Source organism: Tachypleus tridentatus, chromosome 7 (genome assembly GCF_004210375.1).
Source record: "Tachypleus tridentatus isolate NWPU-2018 chromosome 7, ASM421037v1, whole genome shotgun sequence".
Classification (NCBI taxonomy): domain Eukaryota; kingdom Metazoa; phylum Arthropoda; class Merostomata; order Xiphosura; family Limulidae; genus Tachypleus; species Tachypleus tridentatus.
Genome location: NC_134831.1, coordinates 191,997,680 through 192,011,053, shown reverse-complemented (window position 1 = coordinate 192,011,053; position 13,374 = coordinate 191,997,680). Strand labels below are relative to the sequence as shown.

General features: G+C 34.9%; 1 protein-coding gene across 2 annotated transcripts in view; it reads left to right on the top strand.

Moving 5' to 3' along the window:
* Positions 1 to 13,374, top strand: part of LOC143257569 (neuropilin and tolloid-like protein 1) — a 40,100-nt gene that overhangs the window by 24,464 nt on the left and 2,262 nt on the right. Inside the window, exons 6-8 of one of the 2 annotated variants that reach the window (XR_013031944.1) lie at positions 3,027 to 3,180; positions 5,463 to 5,551; positions 10,420 to 10,741. Coding sequence is in view for 1 of the 2 variants with exons in the window: in XM_076516441.1 (XP_076372556.1) it covers positions 3,027 to 3,180; positions 5,463 to 5,551; positions 10,420 to 10,575 (399 nt within the window). In the remaining variant the exon portion in view is untranslated. The remainder of the gene's footprint in view (positions 1 to 3,026; positions 3,181 to 5,462; positions 5,552 to 10,419; positions 10,742 to 13,374) is intronic. The other variant, XM_076516441.1, reaches the window with a different exon arrangement.

The following is a 13,374-nucleotide window of genomic DNA, read 5'->3' as shown; positions in this document are numbered from 1 at the left end:
AACTTAAGCGCTCTATTAGCTTTATGTAGTATTATTTTGCTCTTAATATGATAAATGCCACACTAGTTCCTTCGTTATCCTTCGTGGCAGAACTATCTTAGATGACAGTCTTTAAATCGGTGATGGTTGGACTTACTTGCTTCACTCCTGACTAATATCTATAATTTCGTACTTGAGTGACTTTAAGAGATCTCAGTGGTTCCAGATACTTATTTCACATGAATACATTTAAGATAGAATGGTGGCAAATTATCTCATTGGCAGTTTTATCGTACCAATCCACTTATAACTCTTTCTTTTAATGCCCACTAGACAATTCCTTTCTTTATTTGTGTCTGTGGGATTGTTTTGGAGCTCGAATATCCCGATTTAATTATGAATAAGAGTGAAAAATTGTGTTTGTTAAGCGTATTTTTTGTGTTTTTTTAAATTTTACTAAAACTTTTGAGGTGTAATAGGTTTTCATAGAATGGGTAAAACATATCTTGTGACCAATGTAAAACATATATTTTTCCTATCTTTTCTATTTTCGTAGCACCGACAGTGATCATTGGTATATGACTTTAGTAGAACATAAGCAAATGTTCTTCATTTTTTTTCTGCTTCAACCTTCAGTGCGTTGATGCCTTTGAAAACTGTGGTTATCATGGTGTTAATGTGCCTGGTTATAATGACTTCTTAAGGTACTTCACTGTTTCTTCCAAAGAGATAGCGATACTCACAAAGAATGGTAATAGTTTGTCCTCGTCGACTATGTCTGTTGCTGAATGTGTACGATAAATGTGGCTTTGGAAGGCTTGGTACTATTTCTGTGCCATTCCACTAGTTGCTCTTACTTCTAAGCAATGTATACAATGTATATAAATGTTGACAGCAAAGGTTTGCACACGAGCTGTCAAGGCAAGCTAGATCAATGGTGCATGTATTGAGGAGGACTGCTGGTAGCTAATGCAGCTATGACCCACATCACACGTGTTATTCCAATATATGTTCTGAGCATTTTGTCGACAATAATGGCATTTTCCAAATAAAAGACCTACTGCCAATATGTTTTAGTCAGCTTTAAAGCATTTCCTTGTATCGGCTGCAAATTTATCAAAGTTAATGTGAGTTTCTCTTCCACTGCAACAACCTAATGATAATTTCAAGATGTCAAGAAAACATAGAGGTTCAAGAAATCAGCTGTACACACAGATACGAAAGTTACAGGTGATAATTAGAGGAATTATGTTTGAAACTTTAATATCACACAGTTTAAAACTAAAGTTTTAAATATAATTCCTCTTGTTAGTATGTAACAGTTTAAACTCGAAAATGTTTTACACATTCTGAAAAACACACATCTTTCTACTACAACTGACTGAATGCTTGAAACAAATCTTTCCTGAAGTTTCCATTGTCTCATTTCAAAAGAGCAGAAATCTTAAAGATATCCGTATTCATGCAAATGATTTCAGCCATGTAATAAAGCTCTTTGTTTAGCCTGCAAGTTCATAAAAATTAGCGACTCTTTTTCCAATATGACCAAAAGCAATTTAAGATTTGTAAAGAAATCACTTGTACAACACGCAACACCATTTACCTCATACATTGTAAAAATGCAATCGCCAATATGTAGAACATGCACAAACGACTCTTAGAGAGCATTTCAGTAACCAAAAATCTTCTATTAACACCGGAAAAGACCACTCGGTTATCCAACATTTTAAACAACCAAGTCATTCTATTAGTGATAAGACTCTAATCGACCTTGAAACTGAGTTCCAAACTAAAGCTGACAAAGAGATAATAGGAACCTATTTGGTTGCTACTACGATACTGTTCAAACTTGTGGGATAAACACGATCTTGTGATGAATGATCTCCAATACTAATCAATTCTCTGCCGGAAAAAGAAAGATTGTGAGTGTGCGTGCATGAACACTTTATATTTACCCCTTATTCTTACCCTAATATTTATTATATATTTATGACAATTTTTAATGTTTTTCATTTGTAATTCTACGTGCCTAACACTTTCTTTCTTAATCAATATTCATATATTACCTTTATTTTACTTCATCAATACTCATAGCTCTCTTGAACATTTTTTTCTGGCCCGGCATGGCCAGGTGGTTAAGGCACTCTACTCGTAACCCGAGGATCGTGGGTTCGAATCCCTGTCACACTAAACATGCTTGTTCTTTAGCCGTGAGGGCGGTATAATGTGATGGTCAATCCCACTATTCGTAGGTAAAAGAGTAGCCTAAGAGTTGGCGGTGGGTGACTGGTTGCCTTCCCTCTAATCTTACACTACTAAATTAGGAACCGTTAGCGCAGATAGCCCTCGTGTAGATATGCGCGAAATTAAAAACAAATCAAACCTTAGTTCATACTTAACATGTATAATTTTTTCTTAATCAAGCATCACTGGCTGTATGTTTTTGGAGAAGTCTGTGAACAGTACTCTTATGATACTTTTGAGAAATAAATCAGTGTAGATTATTTTGTTTCAAGATCCATAAGTATTTTTTACTTTATTTACAAAAGACTGCACTGATCTAGAGTTCTTTCGATAACCAACTATTTTACTTTCTTCATTACTTCCTGTGTGAGAAAACTGTTTCACTGTTTTACCTTACTAGAATCGTGGCTTTCTTTAATTTATAGATATAGTTCAACAATAGATGTATTACTTTATTTGCAATGCTAAAGGTTCATGACTTGCAAACTTTTATAGTTTACAAATGTGAAACTTCCCGTCAGAAATTCTAGCAGCATAACCTTCCCTTTCAGGTTATGATGCTACTGTCAACATCTGTACCTAACAACACTTCAACTGAATTACAGCAAGTGAGTTAGAACTTGTTACATGTGTAATCACAGACAATGACCACATTCAGAAACAAAGCTGATAACTTTTTTTTTGTAGATCATAAGAAAAGCTTTATGTGATTGCTAATTTTAATTATATTTAAATGTTTTTGAGGTAGTATTATATATACATTAGTAGATTTAAATTGATTAAAGTATATTTTTTACCTTTAGCTAATTGTGCAGATGCAGAATTGTCTGTATTTGATGGGTACTCCAGCTTCGAATTCAATCCAGATCTGGTGAAAAGATACTGTGGTGATTTGAAATATTATAAAAATGTGGAAGAAAAAACAGCTTTATCTGAAAGAAACAGACTACTTATCAGGTGAGTAAGTCAAAACCTGTACCATTAATAGTGTCTATTGACGGACAAACATCTACAAAATGACCATCTGATTACATCTCAGGCACGGTTCTATGCAAAATATATAACTAGTATTACGTAAATGATGCCCAAGCCAGATACGAAAACACAGCTTCCAAACCGCCCTGGAGTTGTTATAAGAAAATTATGCGGACATTTTCTATCGAAATTGCAGAAAGATTGAGACAAAATGCCATTATCTTTACAGGAGAAGATGGCCACTGGAGTAGAAAAACTTAATCGAGAATCATATAGAAAATGTAATACCAAGGACAAGTTTAATTCTGAAGTTGAGTAGATGATAAAAGATGAAACTTTGCAGCCATCATAGTCATCAGAGCTGTGAATTATTGTGTATCTATAAAAAACAAAAGAAGTTCAAAGATTTCTGGTCTTAATATGAAATATCAACAATTTGTGCCTAGAAAGTAACATAATGTCTGCTACAACTCTCTAGATTTATACTTGAATAATAGAGAAATTTATAGAATAGGAAAAATAACAACATATATAATAAAATAATAATTGTATTATCCAGTGTCGCTTGGAAAACAGCACAGAAGTCCAGATGGACTTTCTGGGAAAAGATTAAACCACACCCATTTGCAGATTGCTCTAAAATGGTAAAGCTATTGTAGATGTCCCAATCACAAATAGGCTTAGCTTAATAGTCTGTATCACTACCTAAGTTACTTATTAAATAACCAGTTTTTAATATTATGGTTGCCTTATTAAGAACTTTTATCAATTTATAGTTAGATTTCAATTATTAATACGTTTCTCCAAAGTTAAGGCGTGCGATTCGTAATCTGAGGGTCGCGGATTCGCATCCCCGTCGCGCCAAACATGCTCGCCCTTTCAGCCGTGGGGGGCGTTATAAGTGACGGTCAATCCCACTATTCGTTGGTTAAAGAGTAGCCCAAGAGTTGGTGGTGGGTGATGATGACTAGCTGCCTTCCCTCTAGTCTTACACTGCAAAATTAGGGACGGCTAGCACAGATAGCCCTCTTGTAGCTTTGCGCAAAGTTAAAAAACAAACCAAACAAACAATATATGAACAAAAGCAACATATTTCGATTGAATCTTACAACTAATTAAACAAACTTTTCTGGTCGAAACAAAATAATTATATCAGCTACTATCTGCATTTATATGTTTTTGTGTTTTAATACCACAGCTTGTTATGAAAATTTTAATGCTATTTCTCGTCATCCTGCAAAACCGAAAAAGAATCATACTAAAAATAAACGAACATGTATACATTTATGAACTTTGTTATTGTTTTGAATTTCGCGCAAAGCTACACGAGGGTTATATGCGCTATTCGTCCCTAATATAGCAGTGTCAGACTAGAGGGAGGCAGGTAGTCATCACCACCCACCGCCAACTCTTGGGCTACTCACGGCTACAAGGGCGAGCATATGTGATGGGGATTCAAACTCGCGACCCTCGGATTATGAGTCGAGTGCCTTAACCACCTGGCCATATTGGACAGTAAAATTTGTTTGTTTGTGGCTAAGAATAAAGCTAAACGCTGGTCTATCTGTGGGATGTATCTATCTTGATATTCAAATCCGATTTTTAACGTTTTACCGCTGAGCCAATGGGGAAAGAATTACTTTTATAAATGCAGAGAGTAAATAATAGCTCTGAAATGTTCAAGTAAATGCAGTATAGAAAATAATAAAAAAATTAATTCTATAATGTTGTTTAGTATTACTTTTACAGAAAAAATCAGGATTTATACCACTGACTAGACGACCAAGATTACTCAACATATCCAATAACAGGACTAGTAAGAAATTATAGTTAGTATATTTAATATCACTGAGGTGAAGAAAGAATTTAACAAAAATATCGAGACTTAACAATAAACCAGTTTTAACAGTTTTTCTTCTGCTCTAATGTAGAGGGCAAATGATAACCCACATCTTATTTTGTTCAAAAGACGAAAGAAGTATACATATTTTACTGAGAAAGACAATAATACTTATTTGTAATTCAATGTTTTAAGCATAACGTTTTGTTTAAAAAACGTTTGGAACTCCAACGTGGACAGATATCTGGTGCCTTACTTTAATTATTATGTGGTTTATAATTACAAACCAGGTTTGGGTAAGTTTACGTTACTTAATCTAACCTAAGAGTTAAGTTGAGTTAAGTAAGAGTTGAGTTGGCTGGAAGTAGATGCACATTCCATTGATTTATATTTATATTTCAAGACAAGTCTTCTTTTCGTGTAGGTTTTTGACATCACGTGGACAGGGAAAGATTGGAGATGAAGTCATGGGGTTCAAGTTGATGTGGACAGCTGTGAGCTTCAGAAAAGAAGGTATGGATGAACATTTACAATAAGAGAATATTTTCAAAGGATTAACTAAAAAACAGCAGCTTTCAGAGAGTTGCGAACAGCAGGGGATAAGTTGTAATTATGATATTTCAAAATGGTTATTTGTCTGTAACAGGACCTTGATGTGTGTCCCGTAACAGCCGTTTTATTAAAATATTTTGACAACAATTTAGTACAGAGGGATTTATATCTTACTGTTATTCAGTGATAGACTAAATATGTTATAAGCCAGTTATTTGTAAAGTTAAATTTCTTACTCGAAGTGTCATATCAAAGTTCATCACTCGTGGTACTAACTCCATGACTCCTTTCCCAGGTGACTGGGTTTCTAGTAATTTTAATCCTCAGTAGACTATAATCGGTAACCAGTTGTTTACGACAGTCACTGACCAAACCAGTCTGTTCCCCCAGCATGTACCTGACGTCACTGGTGTCAAGTATATCATGTTCTTTAGACAAGCAAGTATTAAACTGGTCGGATTAATGTTTTTACTTTTATAGGGAGAAAACGTTAAGAAATAAATCAATCAATGACACTGGAGCTGAATACTGCTGAAGCGATTACACATTTCACAGGGATTATACATTTAAATGAAGTTATACCTTTCACTGGAATTATACATTTCAATGAGATTACACATTTTGCAAGAATTACACATATCACTAGGATTATACGCTTCACAGAGATTACGTATTTTGTAGGGTTTACATATGTCACACAGATTTCATATTTCCCAGGAATTATACATTCCACTGGGATTACACATTTCACTGATATTACAAACTTTACAGGAATTACACATCACACTGGGTTTTTATATGCTGTAAGTAATATATGAAAACGAATAAGTGATATATAAAATGAGTTGAGTGGTGTCATGGAGGTCATCTGGTCTTTCAAGAAATGTTTAGTATATTTTCCTATGTACTTCACCAGTCTCTTGTAGAAATACCTTCATTAGAACACAGTAGTCCTTCATCTATTAGTATCAGTTATATCAGCTTAATTAACTCTGGAACATTTCACGTTAAGATCAATTTCACGTTATTCTTTATCTCAATCTGAACGTCAATACCATCAACATTACATATTTTATTCCAGTTTGTTCAAAGCTTTCTGTTGGTGTAAAGTTCTCTTCAGCTTCATCACAACGAATACATTTGGAAGATGTTCTTGATATAAAGAAACGTTTCAGGCAGTTTTTAACATATACTGAAGACAAAAGACTGGTTAATTATAGAAATCATAACATAATCTATTCTCCTTTCTTTTTCCAGAGAAGGACATTTTAGATTTCTTTCGACAACGCGTATTTTCAACCACCTGATATTCATCACTCAATAGTTTATCTTGTATTATCATGTTTTCTAATTCAGGAATCAGACACTGGATAACTATATGTTTTAAGAAGCTATTCTCGTAGCTTACGAGTTAGTACCGCATACTTATTGCCAAAAGTTTCGACTTTATCGCAAACAAGATAGTAAAACATAGAATTCGCTCACGAAAAGGAAGTTTATTTTGACTGATGGTATAATTCTGTGCATATTGACAGCAATTTTAACAAATTAAGACAATTATGTATAATTGAGGAAATTAAACAAGTGACAACCTCAAAACTTACTAAAGTTGAAACACAACAGGCTTTTCTTTCCGATGATTACACTTTAACAAATAAAACAATTTTTCATAAAAAGACATTCCTACAATGTCAGCAAAAACCTGTACCTGTTCAATCCACTAAAGTTGAGGATTATTTTAAAAATTCTAGCGTCTCTAGTTCGAAATTCTATTGTTGTTTGAATATTATAATACATTTGTGTTAAGAAAGAAAGCTGTGTATATCAGTCAGTATTGTTGGTAGATCTCATGAAGTTGATACATCTATACATTTATTCAATTCCTAAAAGAAACTTACATTTCAGGCTATTTGAAATCATAATACGTAATATAATGTACGTACCATAATACGTTGGAGAATTGTACGGGATAAATTTTAGTACTTTCTGTGTCTACACATATTTATAACATTAGACATAATGGACGTTATTAATGGAACCGAATGTTTAAAACATAAACCGTCATTACTGGGACCCAATACTTTGAACATGAACGACCCCGAGCTGTAATATAATTTACGTACGTTTGGATCACCCACGCGTTAAGAGCTTTGTTTTGTATGATCTTAGTGTCTGTTTCCCATTTGAAAACAAAATAATTTTGTAATTTAATCTGGTGAATACTTCTCTACAAAATGAAAATTTGGTTAAAATGAGTAAGAGTGTTAAGAAAATTTATGGTGTTAATGTATGGTCTTTTATCACACTTAATGGTCAAAATGGTGGGACTAGAGGTCACAAACATAACTTTTGACAGGAAAAAGTCGTCCTCAGCAAAGACACTTTTTTCGAACAGGGTACTTGGCCTTTGGAATGAGTTTCCTTTGGATGATACGTAGGCGGTAAATTTATGTGAGTTTAAAAGAAAGCTTAATAATTGTATAAATGATAAGGGATGACTTTAAACTATTTTTTGTTTAATACGTTTAGTTTAGTGAATAGGAGAGCCCAGATGGATTAGTGGGCCCTATGTTGTCCTTAAATATTTTATTATTTTGTGGTACATGTACGAATGTTTTGACATTATGGTTAATACGAAATATAATTTAAATGCTTGCTTCGGTTTGATTAGAACAGGATACAACCATGGATCCTAAATGGGCTTCTGGTGTATACAGGATAAAACGTACGAACTATGGTTGGTAAAGAATGTTAACTATGGATATTTCATACATTCTGATTGGTATGTTTTTAGCTACGTTTTGAATATTGTAGGATTTAATCTACAGGCTGTACTTATATTCTGGTTTAAAAAGCATATGCATTAAATGTATAGAGTACGATATGTATTAATTATTACTTTTGTTTACAATATTGTTGATATGTAATGTAATCTATAGGTTTTGCTGTATTCTGATTACTACGTTAAATAACCTCAGTACTTTACCTATGTTCTGGTAAAGAAAATATCTTACAGATCTAATCAGTAAAAGATGTAACCTTTAGGTCTCTATGGTAAAGAATATTACCTACAGATGTGAATGGTAAGGGATGAAGCTGAGGGTCTGAATGGTGTTGTTACTTTTTTTATTTATTTAAATAGGCCTGGCATGGCCTAGTGCGTTAAGGCGTGCGCTTCGTAATCTGAGGGTCGCGGGTGCGCGCCCGAATCTCACCAAACATGCTCGCCCTCTCAGCCGTTGGGGCGTTATAATGTGACGGTCAATCCCACTTTTCGTTGCTAAAGAGTAGCCCAAGAGTTGGCGGTGGGTGGTGATGACTAGCTGCCTTCCCTCTAGTCTTACACTGCTAAATTAGGGACGGCTAACACAGATAGTCCTCGAGTAGCTTTGTGCGAAATTCCAAAACAAACAAACAAAAAAATTTTTAAAGCGCCGCCATGCGGGTAAACTCACAATCATATAGTTTGTATCTATCGACCTAACTGACTAACTTTGTCTTACCTGAACTACGTTTTAGACCTGTATTTATAAATAGCCCAAGTGAGGCCTAGAACTTTCCACTGCTACAAAGTATTATAATTTGCTAATACTCGAGAAAAACGTAGAAGGTTCTAGTAACACGATGCAATAATACAATCGCCAATTTACGTATGACTCACACAGTTACGTAAACATACCTGCAATAAGCTATCGCTTCTAAAAAATAATTATGGTTAACACTCGTGCTATACTTAGTTAAAACAGTGATGCGTATCTAACATGGTGTAAAATACAACCAAGGATTGATTCTTGTAGGATATAGTCTGTAATTTAAATTACGTCCTCATTTGTTTAATATTTAATCTACAGTTCTTGGTACGTTACTGTATTACCTGAACTAATAAAGAAAAATTTCTCACCAGAGTAAAACGTATTACAGTAAACATTGTAATTAATAAGCTTTGATTAATTGAAATAATAAAGAAAAACTGAACTCGTTCCTTCTATAAAAAAAACAACATACGACACCAGTCATTTGTTCGTAAGATCCTCACAAGCGTTCTAATATTTGAAGTAGTGCGTTAAGTTGGAAATAGCTTTGTTGCTGAGTTTTAGTACAAAACAATTAGACTTTCAAGAGCTTAAAGCCATCCAAGTAATATTAACCTATTTTTACACCTCCATTTTTGGCTGAATTTACATTTGTTACGTATGGATTTAGGCTTACTGAGTTTTACACTTTTTTTTCTACACTTTTAAAATCTTCATTTATCGTGTAAGAACCATTATCAATAGACATAACCCATTTACTTATTGCGACAGCGCAACAGGTGATGTTTAAACAACCTAGGCCCGGCATAGGTAGGTGGTTAGGATGCTCGACTCGCAATCTGTGGGTCGCGGGTTCGAATCCCCGTCACAGTAAATATGCTCGCCCTTTCATCCATGGGGGTGTTATAATGTTATGGTCAATCCCACTATTCGTTGATAAAAGAGTAGCCCAAAAGCCTGGCGGTGGGTGGTGATGACCAGCTGCCTTCCCTCTAGTCTTACACTACTAAATTAAAAACGGCTAACGTACATAGCCCTTGAGTAGCTTTGCGCGAAATTCAGAAACAAACAAACAAAGTAAACAACCTGACGAAAGATGCTGCAAATTTAGATTAAAATGCAACGAAAAATAATGTGGAGATTTTATTATATTCCTTTCAATTGTTTGGCGCTAGAAAAATTGTAGGTTATTTGTTATCTATGATTAATGTAATCACAATAAATTTTTTTTTCTAACTTTCACGTGTTGTTGTTTTTTTACACTACGTAATTAAGACATGTTTATCATCGCCCTAGGACAATGTGAGGGCTTCACGTGCAAAACTAGTCAGTTTTGTGTGAACTCAGGATCTCCCACGTGCGCTCAGACCCGTCAGTATTGTATCAACCCTTCGCTCGTGTGCAATGGACTTCCGAATTGTAGTGAGAACGACGTTAGCGACGAAGATCAGTGTAAGTGCCTGTTAAAGTGCTCCAAAAGTACCTTAACATTTAGTGTACTGAGAATGTTGTAAACAACAAGAATCAGTATCAGCTCACGCAGAAACGTCAACCGTATAACTTTAACAATTAGTGTTCTGAGAACGATGCCAGCGAGTGCGCCCTGAATAACTTAACGGTTAGTGTGCTTTTTCTGTAACTGTAGGTTAACGAAAAGAAAAACTACACGAACGTCTTGCCAGACTTGTATTAACCATGAACGGATTATAAGTTAATGGTAAATTTTGCTAGAAACAAAAGGCGTCGTTATGGGTACTAAACAAGGTTCTACTGCTTCATTGTTTGTTGGTTACATAAAGAATCAGATGTTATCCATTTAATAAAGAACACTTCCTACTCTTGACAGACGTTATACTGATGACCTTGTTGGTGTGGCCAGTACACCACTGTGCTGTTAACCTTCATCAGTACACCTGGGGTCCATATGGACCCCGACAATAAATATATTTTAATATTTTTTCATTGACCAGTTATACTTTTATGTAATTGTCACATTATCATCCTCTGACACAAAAATAATAAAACTCTAAATGTTTTGTAGTTGAATAATTTTTGTGAATAAAAAGTTGCATGGGGTCCATGCGGACCCAAAGTAGTATACAGATTTGGAGCTCTGTGTCTTCATCAGGTATTTTGTGTATGGACTCACAGAGGTTATCCATTGTGATAAACAGTGATTACATATTTAGATCTCTCCTGAAGTAATTCGCACAACGTACTTCAGAGACGTCTCTAGAATCCCTGTGCAATACAGAAAGGCGTCACATCTACCTTTGTAGATCTAGGATTGCTTGACACAAGACAGCATGCTGGTCATGGTGTTCCAGCAACTAAAAAAACGATGTTATCTTTGTAGATCTAGGATTGCTTGACACAAGGCAGCATGCTGGTCATGGTGTTCCAGCAACTAAAAATCCGATGTTATCTTTGTAGATCTAGGATTGCTTGACACAAGACAGCATGCTGGTCAAGGTGTTCCAACAACTAAAAAACCGATGTTATTTTTGTAGATCTAGGATTGCTTGACACAAGACAGCATGCTGGTCAAAGTGTTCCAGCAACTAAAAAACCGATGTTATCTTTGTAGATCTAGGATTGCTTAACACAAGACAGCATGCTGGTCAAGGTGTTCCAGCAACTAAAAAAACCGATGTTATCTTTGTAGATCTAGGATTGCTTGACACAAGACAGCATGCTGGTCAAGGTGTTCCAGCAACTAAAAAAACGATGTTATCTTTGTAGATCTAGGATTGCTTGACACAAGACAGCATGCTGGTCAAGGTGTTCCAGCAACTAAAAAAACGATGTTATCTTTGTAGATCTAGGATTGCTTGACACAAGATAGCATGCTGGTCAAGGTGTTCCAGCAACTAAAAAACCGATGTTATCTTTGTAGATCTAGGATTGCTTGACACAAGACAGCATGCTGGTCAAGGTGTTCCAGCAACTAAAAAAACGATGTTATCTTTGCCCAAGAATCGCGGACTGTAATGTCCGTCAAACATGTACAGCATGTGGAAACCGTGTCTACGCTGATCACTCCACACCCAGTGTACGGTGTGATGAGTGTCTGTAAAATAACTGGTAATAAGAAACACTTCATGTTCACTCAGAATAAGTTTTGTTTACATGTTGCCCAAAATTTGACATTAGTTTAGCTTTGAAACAAAGTTTGATGTAGTTCGATCACCGTAGGTCCGTTCGAACCCCAAACACATTTCCGTACAGTTTGGTGTTTTTGTTAAATATTCGAGAAATCTGTTTCTTCATTCAGTATTTTATTAGTTTTAATTGTGAGATGTCAATCAGAGAAGAAGTGGCCCTATATTATCGAAATATATGCCAGTAATGACAATGTTTTGTCTAAATAGGAGAAAACGGATACAAGAAAATTTCATATTTTGTAATAATAAATCACATGTTATATATTTATGGTATTCAGTCTTTCTTACAGTTTATCTGTACAATGCTATGAGAAGCCAGTATGCTAACTTTTCAACATCTAAATCATAGCTTCAACATTATGATCATTAAATATATACAGGGTCCGTATGGACCCTTGGTGTACTGAAAGGTGTATATTTTAACATGCACTGATGAAGGTTAAATACGTTTTTACACTTCGTTTTCTCCTTCCACTCAGAGCTTATCTTCACATGAAGTTTCTTCCCAGAGATTAAACTTTTTTAACATTCTGATTTTCACCTGAGACCATCATTTATCTATATCAGTACATCACAAACCCACTGATTCCAAATATTATCTTAGCTATGAGTCTTCCCATCCACGTCATATGTTTTTCTCTTCCATATTCTCAATTCCTGAGGCTTCACAGCGAAATAAAATCAATTACGAGTCGAAATCCGATAATATGAAAGATTTTCTTACTAATCTTTCCTATCCTACGCTTTCAGCAGAAAAAGCCGCCCAACGCACCTTTTTTTTTTTTTTCAATTCAAGCGTACAATATAAACCAAAATCTAGAAACTTCCGAATACCACTTGTCTTTGCTTGCCATCCTAGTACTTCTAAACTCGCACAGATCTTTTTGTAACCCGAAAAAATTATTCTCGCATGTAAACCAATTAATGTTACTGAATGAGAAATTAGAAGGGATTTAGAAACTCCATAAATGTTAGGTACACAGCACCATTATAAGAGACTTGGCTGTATTACTTTGATTTGCTGGATAAATCTACGTTGATGAGCCCTGAATAAGAGAAAAAGCGATTCACAACAGAGGAAATAATA